The sequence below is a fragment of the Drosophila ficusphila genome, unplaced genomic scaffold (genome assembly GCF_018152265.1).
Source record: "Drosophila ficusphila isolate 14025-0441.05 unplaced genomic scaffold, ASM1815226v1 contig_127, whole genome shotgun sequence".
Classification (NCBI taxonomy): domain Eukaryota; kingdom Metazoa; phylum Arthropoda; class Insecta; order Diptera; family Drosophilidae; genus Drosophila; species Drosophila ficusphila.
The window spans coordinates 3,487,155-3,500,638 of NW_025064016.1; the positions used below are offsets into that span (position 1 = coordinate 3,487,155).

The 13,484-nt window shown below is 35.9% G+C and overlaps 3 protein-coding genes across 3 annotated transcripts; all 3 read right to left on the reverse strand.

The window, feature by feature from the left end:
- Positions 1 to 2,618: 2,618 nt before the first annotated feature.
- Positions 2,619 to 4,156, reverse strand: LOC108095588 (putative gustatory receptor 36a). Its single transcript, XM_017196754.2, has 3 exons — positions 3,635 to 4,156; positions 3,473 to 3,574; positions 2,619 to 2,627 (listed from the first exon to the last, which is right to left on the reverse strand). The coding sequence occupies exons 1-3, from the start codon at positions 4,154 to 4,156 to the stop codon at positions 2,619 to 2,621; spliced, it is 633 nt and encodes a 210-aa protein (XP_017052243.2).
- A 2,598-nt stretch (positions 4,157 to 6,754) lies between these two features.
- On the reverse strand, positions 6,755 to 9,407 carry LOC108095582 (putative gustatory receptor 36b). Its single transcript, XM_017196741.2, has 3 exons — positions 9,203 to 9,407; positions 7,006 to 7,760; positions 6,755 to 6,947 (listed from the first exon to the last, which is right to left on the reverse strand). The coding sequence occupies exons 1-3, from the start codon at positions 9,405 to 9,407 to the stop codon at positions 6,795 to 6,797; spliced, it is 1,113 nt and encodes a 370-aa protein (XP_017052230.2). The 3' UTR covers positions 6,755 to 6,794.
- A 2,446-nt stretch (positions 9,408 to 11,853) lies between these two features.
- On the reverse strand, positions 11,854 to 12,594 carry LOC108095574 (putative gustatory receptor 36a). Its single transcript, XM_017196728.1, has one exon. The coding sequence runs from the start codon at positions 12,592 to 12,594 to the stop codon at positions 11,854 to 11,856; it is 741 nt and encodes a 246-aa protein (XP_017052217.1).
- Positions 12,595 to 13,484: the final 890 nt, after the last annotated feature.

Genomic DNA, 13,484 nt, shown 5'->3' on the forward strand with positions numbered 1-13,484 from the left:
ACGTTGATCGCGATTGCGTAGAGAGTGCCAAACCATGTTGTGAAAACGCGACCTGTTCTGGTGTCGTACACAAAGTTATTTAAGCCGATCAAATAACTATATGAGTTAACCGCGCTCAGCAGAAATCGACCACAATCGACCATTTTGTAAAACTGAAAGAGACTTCGATTCATTTCCTGAGCGAAGCGAACTTTTAATTAAATTGCGGGGACTGACATTGAAATATGCCACCAATTCCGAAAGCATTCCCATTATTTTTTAATGGGCTATCCTTTTTGTGTTTTTGAATAGCTGTGCCTTCTGGGGTTGCAAAAATATTATAACGGGCTTAAATATTTGCATATTCTGTAAGACGTTAAACGTTCCGGGGGTAAAAAATTATGACTAAATCATTCGCCCAATGTTTTGAAATATTTTTTCTTCGAATTACTGCAGTTATTTAAATTATAATGTAAACTAAAGTAAAGTCAAATTGATTAAGAGTTGTCGAGGGCGTTTTTACCAATCCCAACCTGGGCGATGAAGACTGATTAGTGTTTGAAGTTGTGTTAAGTATTTCGACTTTGAAAGGGGTTTTCGTTTCAACGCCAGCAACATGCTCCTTAACCGTATCAAAAATTTTTAATCTGAGATACCTTAATAATTATTTTAAACAAATATCTTTTCAATGGGAAAAAACAGTTTGCTTGCCAAATATTGTGTAATTTTCTTGTTGTCGTCTAATTGATTAAAGATTTAGCTGATAATAAACAAAATGAAAGTTCGGTTTAATATTTTAATATGTTTGTGCTCTAGATTTTTCATCTTCTCGTGCTCTTCAATTAAGGAGAAAGTAGTTAACAGCTTTATAAAGGCATCTAAGAAATACTTACATCTACAATCGAATGGAATTGAGTGTAATAGAAGATAAAGGCTGTAGTAATCACGATGTTGATTGGGGAGATATTAGTAATCCATGTTGTGAAGACGCGACCTGTTCTGATGTCGAACACAAAGTTATCAAGCCGATCAAACGACATATAAAAAAACCGCAGCAGCAAACGAACACAATCGACCATTTTGTAAAACTAAAGCTGACTTTGTGATGGTACATCAGCGAAGCCAATAGTTAATTAAATTAAGGGTTTGGCTTTGAAATAGCAGCTATGTATATTTAGGATGTGCCCGATCAGATTTGAAAAGTGTAATAAATATTGTTCATTTGAAATCCATCCCAATATACAATAAAGAGGTCGTAGGGTCGTAAGGTCGTAGGTTCACAAATTTAAGTATATACATATTCGAGCTGCTTTAGAATAATTTAATTGCTTCGATGGCTGGGTGGTTTGTGCAGGTTTCCTCTTAGTAAAATAGATTTAATATTTTTCCACGAAATTTTGCACAAACATTGTTAATAAAGTGTACTATCAAAAAATTAAAACATCCGTGTAATTAAATAATTGCTGCATACCTAAAAAAAAATCCGAACTTTCCTCTTTTTCTTCGACAAAGAAGGTATATAACCCCTTAACAGATTCCTCTAGACGAGCAGTTAAAGAGAAACAAAAGTAGTTGTAGGTATTCCCGAATGTTGTCGTCACAAAATCACTTCAAAAATTCAGTCCATCTCCACACATTCTCATTGGTGCGTTCTCAATTTATTCTCTTTATTTGTTGTATTTGATTTCAATAAACAATGTTTAAAAATAACTAAAACCTCAACTTTAATATCTTTTCTGTAAAAAATAAAAACAAAAATGTAACCAATTGTTAAATTAATTTTTAATGAATTTAATGATTATGTTTCAGTTTAATTTCTTGATGTATTTGTGATTGCTGTAAGTAAAATACATAAATATTGACAATAATAATTCTTAAAAGTGTTCGAAGTCATATTGAATGAGAATTATTGAATGCATCAGAATAGAACCAAACATGGTAAAAATTGAACTGCGACTCATTTCGAATATTCCCATGACTTTAATTCTTAAAGGATTTTGTAAAAGCTGCAACTGGAGGCTCTCAAACTAAAAAATATATAAAAAATATATCAAATTTTGACTAAAAGTGATGCATTAGATAATTGTAGCTTACAGATTGCTCGAGGCGTTCATCCAATCGAGAGGCAAACAAGGTTCGTTTCCCCAACAGATTTTTCATCTTTTCATTTTCTTCAATAAGAAAAAAAGTAATAAACAGATTGATAAAGGAATCCGAGTAGTAGAAAATGCTGCAAGTGTTTTTAATTGCAATACTAAGAGCCCTTTCACCATATTTGAGATCAAAGTAGAAGAGATAAATCATGGCCACAGAGAATAGAAAGGATGTGCATATGTTCACTGCACCTTGTATGCCAAACAATTCATTGAAGTCTGATAAAACTGCATGCAGCTGGCTCTGGGTTTTAGCAATATCCTCCAACTGATCCGAAAGGTCGCAGCATCTGGTAATAACAGAACCCCTTTTTTGGGGAAGGTGACTTAGGGTCTCACTTTCTTTAATTATTTGCCGGAGTTTGTTATTCAAAAGCTGATAATGTGCCTGTACGAAGAGCATCAAAAGGTGATAGTGCATTTTGGCCAGATTAAATACGGCCATAAGCAAAATGTGCACAAGAAATTTCCAAATTATTTCGCTCCTCACGTGACCTAATAAAAAAAGGATTATTAGGAGACGGTATAGGTCAGTACTCAAGCTGGTCAAGGTCTTTAAAACAAGCCAGAAGCAGGATGATTTGCTGAGTTGAGGATGAGTCAGATGAAGGCGAAGGAGTTTTCTAACGAGCTGCATCAGTTGTTTGCGCTGGTGCCATCTATAAAGCATCGTGAAAAACCCTAAAATTTATTTTTTTGTAGTTTGTCTGTTACTCATTTTCAGTACCTGAAAAATTCCCCAAAAGAATTGTAGCAACGATTATAAACGTGCGCAGATTATGTTCACTCTTAAAGAAGACATCCAAGCTAGATTGCTGAGTGCAAGTATAAATAAAGCTAGTTATAAGCACGACGTTGATCACAATTGCGTAGAGAGTACCAAACCATGTTGTGAAGACGCGACCTGTTTTGGTGTCGAACTCAAAGTTGTTTAAGCCGATCAAATGACTATAAAAGTTAACTGCCCTCAGCAGCAAACGAACGCAATCGACCATTTTGTAGAACTAAAACAGACTTTGTTACTGTCCCTAAGCGAAGCGAATAGTATATTAAATTGCGAGGACTGACATTGAAATATGGTAGAATTATTTCCATCCAATTCTAAAGGAATTTACTTACTGTTTTTTGATTAAATATGTATACCTTGGGGGCCGCAGAAAAAATATTACGGGTATCAATATGTGTAGAAAAGTTGCTGGTGTCTATATAAGTTCAGTAATTATATTTTTTTAAGTATCGGATTCGTTGTAACTCCTCACATCATGCAGTTCTCTTAAAGTAAATACAACTTAAAAGAATTCCAAGTCAAATTGAATAAGTATTATAGAATGCATTATTACTGATCCCAACATCGCAGTTGAAGTCTCGCGAGTGATGAAATATGTCTTGAGTATGTCGATTTTTAGCGGGTTTCTTATCAACTGCAGCTCCATTTTCTCAAACTGTTTTGAAAAATAATTAAATTATGGTTTAAATTTTTATTGTGGCTTAGGGCATCTTACAGATTCCTCCAGACGAATGTCCAAACGAGAGGCAAAGACGGTTCGCTCCCCCAATAGACGTTTTATCTCTTTGTGGTCGTCAAGTAGATTAAGAGTAATAAATAGATTGAGAAAGGCATCAATGTAGTAAAAGAACCCCCAAATGCAGGCCATAATCATTGACGCCAGGGACATATCCAGATTATCATATCCAGTTTTGAAGATACTGTACGAAAGGTAAACGGTGGCTATTGAGAATATGTAGTATCCCCCATAAACCATTAGCCCCTGAATGCCGAGGGCCTTACTCAAATGGGTCACCATTGAGATCAGCTCACTTTGAAGCTGAGCAATGTCGTCCAACTGATCGGCCAGATCGCAACATCTGGTCATGAAAGCACCCCTTCGCTGGGGAAGGTTACTCAACTTCTTGCACTCTTCCATCACCTGTCGTAGCTCCCGGTTGAGAAGGTTATAGTAAGCCCTAACGAAAAGGATTGCCAGATAGTGTTCCGTTATGGCCAAATTCACAATTGCTGACATCCAGTACTGTAGAAATATCCCCAAGGCTTGATCGGGCTTACTTTGTTCCCATGCGATCCAGATGGATATCATTTGCAACAAGTCAGTGACAGATGAAATGATTATCTTGAATAAAACTCCCCCAGCGGGACATCTGCATCACCTGCGGTCTTTGCAGAAACAAACGAAGAAATGTTCTGGCGAACTGCATCATCAGGGTTCTCTGAGGCCATCTGATGAGGACTGTGGAGAGCCCTGAAACAAAACAGATGTACTACTTATTTTCTTTAGAATCCCTGAATTTTCAAATTCAAAAAATTGTCTAGATACGCATAATCCAACCTGCTAATATCCTCAGTCCGAAAACAATGACGAGAACATATTTTAGCAACATATTTGACTTGCCGAAGATCGTCCATACATTGAGTTGCTTTAATGACATTATTATCAAGATAATTAATATTATGGCGTGAATGACACCGGCATAGAATGTGCTTCTTGTGGATGTGAAAACGCGACCTTTCCGCCAGTCGAACTCGAAGTTCCTAATTCCGATTAGGTGTCCATATAAGTAGACCACCTTTAATAACCAACCGATCCATTCGACCATTTTGGCTAACTAAAAAGGCTTGTTGAATGAGTAATGTTAGCTTCGTTGTGGGTTATGTGGAAATGTATTTACCTAATGTATTGATTGCAGACACAGATCTACCGATAAGATTAAATTTCGAATTGTGCGTAATCAGAATGGAAATCAAAAAGGTGGAGGAGAATAAAACAGTAAGGCAGAAAATGATGAACAAACTATTTATGTACTTCACAAGAAAACAAGTATAATTACAAAAATTAATTACTTGATTAGCAGTTATATGCTAACGTGAAACCAAAAATAAATTCGAAGTTCAACTAGAACAATAAAGGAAGCTAGCTTTGGCAAGCCGAGGCTTATATACCCTTGCAGTCATTAAATATTTCGAACAAAATACATATCAATTTTCCATATTGTCTAAGAAGAGCACAAAATTGTGAAATTGCATTATGGCCATGTTGTTAATGCTCAAAGACCAGAATACACATATCAATTCATAATTAGATTTCTTCTCACACCACCGAATATAATCAGGGCTAGTATGAGATCGGAGAGAACAGCAGCAAAGCCGACGAAGATCTTTGAAATAAGCCAGAAGCGGGATAATTCTGTCACCTAGGGGTCAGCCATTTGAAGCCGAATGATTTGACTAGTGAGCTGCATCAGTTCACGGCGAAGATGTAGCCATTAAGTTTATTGGTTACAAGAATACATATATCTTAGATAATTATTAAGGCTCGCTTTTGCTATATCTCGCTTCTTCAATCTCAACCGCTATCCAGCCAGTCGTTGCCATCACTCCATTCTTCCATCGGTTGCGCTCTATTGATTCTCGTTAGAAACCCTGAAAGTTGTTTTATTTCAGTCTGCTTTTAATTTATTTATAATCCCTGCAACTATCCATAATAGTATCATAGCGGTGAGGACGAACGCGTGCAGTTTATTTGGACTTTTCAAGAAAAATTCAGCAATGCAATAGACCAGTTTTTACCAAAGTGTGGGTCGCGGCCCACTGGTGGGTCGCGGGTAGATTTTTGGTGGGTACTAATGGTCATATAGATCTTGCAATTTTTTGTGTAGATGGGTCGCGGTCCCAAAAAGTTTGGGAAACACTGCAATAGACAAAGCTAGTACAAATCACGACGTCGATCGCGATTGCGTAGAGAGTACCAAACCATGTCGTGAAGACGCGACCTGTTCTGGCGTCGAACACAAAGTTGTTTAAGCCGATGAAATGACTATATAAGTTAACTGCCCTTAGCAGCAAACGAACACAATCGACCATTTTGTAAAACTGAAAAGGACTTCGTTTCGGTTCACCAGCAAAGCGAAAATTAAATCGAATTGTGGTTAAGACATTGAAATATGGCACCAATTCCGGGTGTATTCCCAACAGATTTTAATGGGCTATAGTTTTTCTGTTTTTGGATAGCTCTACTGCTGGGGTCGCAAAAATATTAATAGTAGTATATCCCTTTAAACTTGTTGGGGTAAAAAAAAATGCTGATGCTGATTTGTACATGCTCTAATATATTAAAATATTTATGGTTTGAATTACTGTGGTTATTAAATTAAAAAAGTTATTGAAAAATATTTAAAGTCAGAACAATTAAGTGTGGTCGAAAGCATTATTATCATTATTAAATTATTATTATAATTATTATTATGGTCGAAAGCATTATTATCATTATTAAATTATTATTATTATTATTAAAAAAAAATGCTGATGCTGATTTGTACATGCTCTAATATATTAAAATATTTATGGTTTGAATTACTGTGGTTATTAAATTAAAAAAGTTATTGAAAAATATTTAAAGTCAGAACAATTAAGTGTGGTCGAAAGCATTATTATCGAACCCAACACTGCCGTTGATGGCGGACAAGTGACAGACTATGTTTTAAGTATTCATCTATACTAAAATTATAAAGAGGTAAAATTTCACGACCAAAAATCTTTTAATCTTTATGTTATCGTCTAGTAGATTAGCAATTTTACTGATATTAAATAAAATAAAAGGTCCGTTAAATATATTTATCTTTTTGTACTACATTATACATTAATATTTCTTAAAAGTGTTCCAAGTCGTATTGAATGAGGAAAATTGAGTGCATTATAATAGAGCCAAACGAGGCAAAGGTAGAGCTGCGACAGATGTCGAACAATCCCAGGACTTCAAGTTTTAAAGGGTTTCGTATAAGCTGCAATTGCAGGCTTTCAAACTAAAAATATAATATCAAATTTGAAATTACGAGAAAAGATTAGATTATTTAAGCTTACAGATTGTTCGAGTCGTTCATCCAATCGAGAAGCAAACAACGTTTTTTTCTCCAATATATTTTTCATCTCCTCGTGCTCATCAATAAAGGAAAAAGTATTGGACAGCTTTATAAAACTATCCAAGAACTCCAAAAATCTACAAGTACACGGCAGAGCCGTAAATTTAATTGTATAAGTCAGAGCTCCTTGCCCATATTTGAGATCATAATAGAGAAGGTATATGTTGATCACGATGGATATATAGGTTGCGCATATGACCACTGCGCCCTGTATGGCAAGCAATTCAGTGAAACTCGTGAAAACATATTGCAGCCGGCTCTGGGTTTTAGCAATATCCTCCAACTGATCCGAAAGGTCGCAGCATCTGGTGATAACAGTACCCCTTCTCTGGGGAAGGTTTTTCAGGGTCTCACATTCCTGAATAATTTGTCGCAGTTTGTTATTTAAGTGCTGATACTGTGCTTGTACGAAGAGCACTAAAAGATGATAGTGCATTATGGCCAGATTCGTTATGGCCACAGACCACAAAAACACAAAAAGCTTCATAGTTTGATCGTTGCTTACGCGATCCAATATATTCATGGCTAGCAACAGACGGGAGAAGTCAGAAGTCAGGCCGATGAAGATCTTTGAGAAAAGCCAGAAGCGTTGTATTCCCTTTACTTGCGGATGAGCCAACAGAAGACAAAGAAATTTTCTAGTGAGGTGCATCAGTTGCTTGCGCTGTCGCCATCTATTGATCATCGTAAGTGACCCTGAAAATTAGTTTATATTATATAAGTCTAGTTTTAAAATTAATGTATACCCTTCAGTCTAGTATATTATTACAAAATACTAAATGCTACCATAGATTTTTATACCCTTGCAAAAGGGTATTATAATTTCAGTCAGAAGTTTGCAACGCAGTGAAGGAGACACCTCAGACCCCATAAAGATTATATCGACGCATTTCCGCGAATGTATCGTATGTTGAAAAATCAAATTTTACAGGAGAAGCTTTTTCTTTATTTTCGTATTTCGGTATTTTTGTGCGATTGCAGTATTTCCATGCAAATGAAAAAAATTTGTATGGACATACGATAATTTCGCGCGCACATTGTAACATACGATAAAATTGAAACTTATTTTTTATCGGAACTATAGGGCTTTCAGTTATAATATTTCACAGGGTAGTGAGACATTAGGTGCCTAACAATTTTGCATTAAAATCTCAATTTCGAAAAAAAGCGACATACGACATAATGCGTCGATATATTCATGATCAGCATCACGAGTAGAATCAGAATACGTCTGTACGTCTGTCCGTCTGTCCGTTTCCGCGCAAACTAGTCTCTCAGTTTTAAAGCTACCTTGCTGAAACTTTCCCAAAAGGTGTGTAGTTATACAGTATACACAGTATATAAGTCGGAACGAGCCGGATCGGCCGACTCTATCGGATAGCTCCAATACGAGAGAATGAAATAAAAAATTCTCAGGCCGTTGTTTTTGATCAGATCGACTTGAATTCTTCCAGATGGCGTTTTCTAACTACTATTGAATTTCGGATTAAATTTTATCAAAATCGGATAACTCTATCGTATAGCTGCCATAGGAGAGATCAAAAAATATATATAGAATTAATTGAAAAAATTGATAACATCGTTGTTTTTTATCCCATGAGCATGATTTTTTGAAAATCAAGTTTTTTAACAACTCTTATATTGAGAAAAAGTTTCATAAAAATCGGAGAACTATATCTTATAGCTGCCATAGAAAAGATCGAAAAATCTATATAGAAATAATGGAAATAAAATTATAACATCGTTATTTTTCATCAGACAAGTATGATTTAGAGTTTTCCTACGACTCTTGAATTACGAATTAAATTTGATCAAAATCGGACAACTATATCGTATAGCTCCCATATGATCTATAGTCAAAAATATGGAAAATGAATAGAAAAATCGTCTTAGCTTCGATGTTGTCTAGCCTTTATGCATTTTGTTCGACATATTTGATAACTGCAAGGGTATAATAGCCTCGGCTTGCCGAAGCTAGCTTCCTTTCTTGTTTATTAGTCAAATAGTCTTATAAACTTAAGTTCCAACTGCAAGGGTAGCTCCGGCTAGCCGAAACTGGCTTTCTTTCTTGGTAATACCTGCAGTTATACTAAAAAATATTAAAGCGATGAGGACGAACGCATGTAGTTTATTTGCACTTTTATAGACAATGACAAAATCGAATTGAGTGCAACAGAAGATAAAGGCAGTAGTAATCACGACGTTGATCCCAATTGGGTAGATAGTAGTAATCCATGTTGTGAAGACGCGACCTGTTCTGGTGTCGAACACAAAGTTGTTTAAGCCGATCAAATGACTATAAAAGTTAACTGCCCTCAGCAGCAAACGAACACCGTCGACCATTTTGTTAAACTAAAGCCGACTTTGTGACGGTTCCTCAGCGAAGTCAATAGTTAATTAAATTAAGAGGATGACTTTGAAATATGGCACCAATTCTGAGGATGTGTCCGATCAGATTTGAAAAAGTGTAATAAATATAGCTCATTTGAAATGCATCCCGATATATAATAAAGATACCTTATGGGGTCGTTGGTATACAAATTTAAGTATCTATTCGACGTCTTTTAGCGTAATTCAATTCCTCCAATGGCTGGGTAATTTGTGCAGGTTTTCTTTTAGTAATATATTTACTCCTTGAATTCAGGAAGATCTTAAAATTTAAATGTAACCCAAAAATATTCAAATCCAAATTGAATAAGTATTAAGGAAGGCGTTCTTATCGATCGAACTGGGCGACGAAAACATTCGCATTGGTGCTTTTACACTTGTTCTTTTTATTTGTTTATGTTAGATTTTAAAAAAATTTCAAAATTTCCATTTTAATGTATTTTCTGTAAACAATATTTAAAACAATATCTCCAATTCTGCTAAATTTTTTAATGTGTTTTGGCTTGGTGTAAATAATATACAACATTTTTTTAAATTATCATGTATTCTTAAAAGTGTTCGAAGTCATATTGAATGAGAAGTATTGAATGCATCAGCATGGTAAAAATTTAACTGCGACTTATTTCGAATATTCCCATGACTTTCATTTTGTAAAAGCTGCAACTGGAGGCACTCAAACTAAAAATATATATAATTTTGATTAAAAGTACTGCATTAGATAATTGTTGCTTACAGATTGCTCGAGGCGTTCATTCAATCGAGAAGCAAACAAGGCTCGTTACTCCAACCGATTTTTCATCTTTTTGTTTTTATCAATGAGAAAAAAAGTAATAAACATATTGATAAAGGAATCCAAGTAGTAGGAAAAGCTACGAGTGCTTTCAATTCCAATACTAATAACCCTTTCACCATATTTGAGATAATAGTAGAAGAGGTAAATGACGACCACAGAGAACATAAAAGCTACGCATATGTTCACTGCACCCTTTATGCCAATCAATTTCATTGAAATGCGATAAGAATTCATGCAGCATCTCACAGATTCCTTTCAACGAATATCCCATAAAGGGGAAAAAAGATTTTAATCTTAAATAGACTTTTGTCTTCCCTTGTAGTTAAAGATTTGTAGTAATATTATATAAAATTTAACGGTTTCAAAGTTTGTTTTACTTTTTAATGTGTTTGTGCTCGTAGGAAATTAAGTAAATAAGTTTTTACATTTCATTTTCTTAAAAGTTTTCCAAGTCATATTGAAGGAGAAATTTTAAATGCATTATAACAGAGACAAACATAGTAAACATTGAGCTGCGATGATGAATGTCGAACAATCCCATGACTTCAATTTTTAAAGGGTTTCGTACCAGCTGTAACTGGAAGCTCTCAAACTGAAAAAAATATTACATTTAATTAATCCGAAAAGATAAGATAATTGAAGCTTACAGATTGTTTGAGGAGTTGATCCAATTGAGAAGCAAACAAGGTTCGTTTAGCCAACAGATTTTTCATCTCCTTGTGCTCATCAAGCAGAGAAAAAGTAATAAACAGATTCAAAGAGATATCCAAGTAATATACAAATGTAGCAATATGTCCAAGAGCTGTACATTTTACTATTACACTCAGAGTCCATCGTACATATGTGAAATCAAAGTAGATAAAATATATGGAGACTGCGTATGATATGAAGGATACGGATAAGAGCACTACATTCTGTATTCCAAGCAATTCACCAATTCTAGCAATATCCTCCAACTGATCCGAAAGGTTGCAGCATCTGGTGATAACAGTACCCCGAAATTCATAGTTAGCCCGCTGCTATTGCCACCTAATACAACCATGACTCCAACCAAGAATCGTGAAAAGTCAGTAGCAAAGCTGGTTAAAATCTTTGAAATAAGCCACGAGCGGGATAACTGCCCTCAGCAGCAAATGAACGGAATCGACCATTTTGTAGAACTAAAAGAGACTTTGTTACTGTTCCTAAGCGAAGCGAATAGTAAAATAAATTAGGAGGACTGACATTGAAATATGGCAGAATTTTTCACATCAGATTCAAAAGGACTTTATTTACTGGTTTCTTGATTAGATATATATATCTTCGAGGTTGCACAAATATATTGCGTGTATCAGTATGTGTAAAAAAATGGCTGATGACTATGTAAGATCATTAATAACATTAGTTTCTTCTTCGAAGCAAATAAAAAAAGTAAATACAACTTAAAAGAATTCCAAGTCAAATTGAATAAGTATTATAGAGTGCATTATTACTGATCCCAACATGGCCATTGAAGACTCGCGAGTGATGGAAAATGTTTTGAGTATGTCGGTTTTTAGAGGGTTTTGTATCAACTGCAGCTGCATTCTGTCAAACTGTTTTTAAAAATAGTAATATACTGAGTTAATTTTAAGTTTGTGGCTTAAGGTATCTTACAGATTCCTCCAGACGAATATCCAAACGAGAGGCAAATACGGTTCGCTCTCCCAATAGACGTTTTATATCCTTGTGGTCGTCAAGCAGATTAAGGGTGATAAACAGATTGAGCAAGGCGTCAAGGTAGTAAAAGTTGCACCAAATGAAGGTCAAAATCATTGACGTCACGGTCATATCCAAATTATCATATCCAGTTTTAAAGATACTGTACGAAAGGTAAACAGTGGCTATTGAGAATATGTAGTATCCCCCATAAACCATTAGCCCCTGAATGCCGAGGGCCTCACCCAACTGGGTCACCATTGAGATCAGCTCACTTTGAAGCTGAGCAATGTCGTCCAACTGATCGGCCAGATCGCAACATCTGGTCATGAAAGCACCCCTTCGCTGGGGAAGGTTACTCAACTTCTTGCACTCTTCCATCACCTGTCGTAGCTCCTGGTTGAGAAGGTTATAGTAAGCCCTAACGAAAAGGATTGCCAGATAGTGTTCCGTTATGGCCAAATTCACAATTGCTGACATCCAGTACTGTAGAAATATCCCCAGGGTTTGATCGGATCTCCTACGATCCCATGCGATCCAGATGGAAATCACTTGCAAGAAGTCAGTGACAGATGAAATGATTATCTTAAACAGAACTCCCCAGCGGGACATCTGCATCACCTGCGGTCTTTGCAGAAACAGACGAAGAACTGTTCTGGCGAACTGCATCATCTGGGTTCTCTGGGGCCATCTGATGAGAACTGTAGAGAGCCCTGAAACAAAACAGATGTACTACTACTACTTCTTGAGTCTCTGGATTTCAGGATTCAAATCGACATAAGCAAATAATCCAACCTGCTAATATCCTCAGTCCGAAAACAATGACGAGAACATATTTTAGCAACATATTTGACTTGCCGAAGATCATCCATATATTAAGATGCCTAAATGTCATCATAGCTAAGCTAATTAATATTATGGCGTGGATACAACTGGCATAGAACGTGCTTCTTATGGATTTGTAGACACGTCCTGTCCGCCAGTCGAACTCGAAGTTTCTAACCCCGATTAGGTGTCCATATAAATAGACTAACTTCAATAACCAACCGATCCACTCGACCATTTTGGCTAACTAAAATGGCTTCTTGAGTTGGCTGCGCTATGGGTAGTTAATTTTCCCCAATTGAATGTACCTAATGTATTGATTGCCGACACATATCGACTGATAGGATTCAATTACGAATTGTGCGTAATCAGAATGGAAATCAAAAAAACTATTTTTATACTTCACAAGAAAACAAGCCTAATTAATGACTATATACATAGCTTCTAATTATACCCTTGCAGAGCAAAAGGGTATTATAATTTCAGTCAGAAGTTTGCAACGCAGTGAAGGAGACACCTCAGACCCCATAAAGTATATATATTCTTGATCAGCATCACGATCAGAATCCAAATATGCATGTACGTCTGTCCGTCTGTCCGTCTGTCCGTCTGTCCGTCTGTCCGTTTCCGCGCAAACTAGTCTCTCAGTTTTGAAGCTATCTTGATGAAACTTTCCCAAAAGGTGTGTAGTTATTGCACGCAGTATATAAGTCGGAACGAGCCGGATCGGACGACTA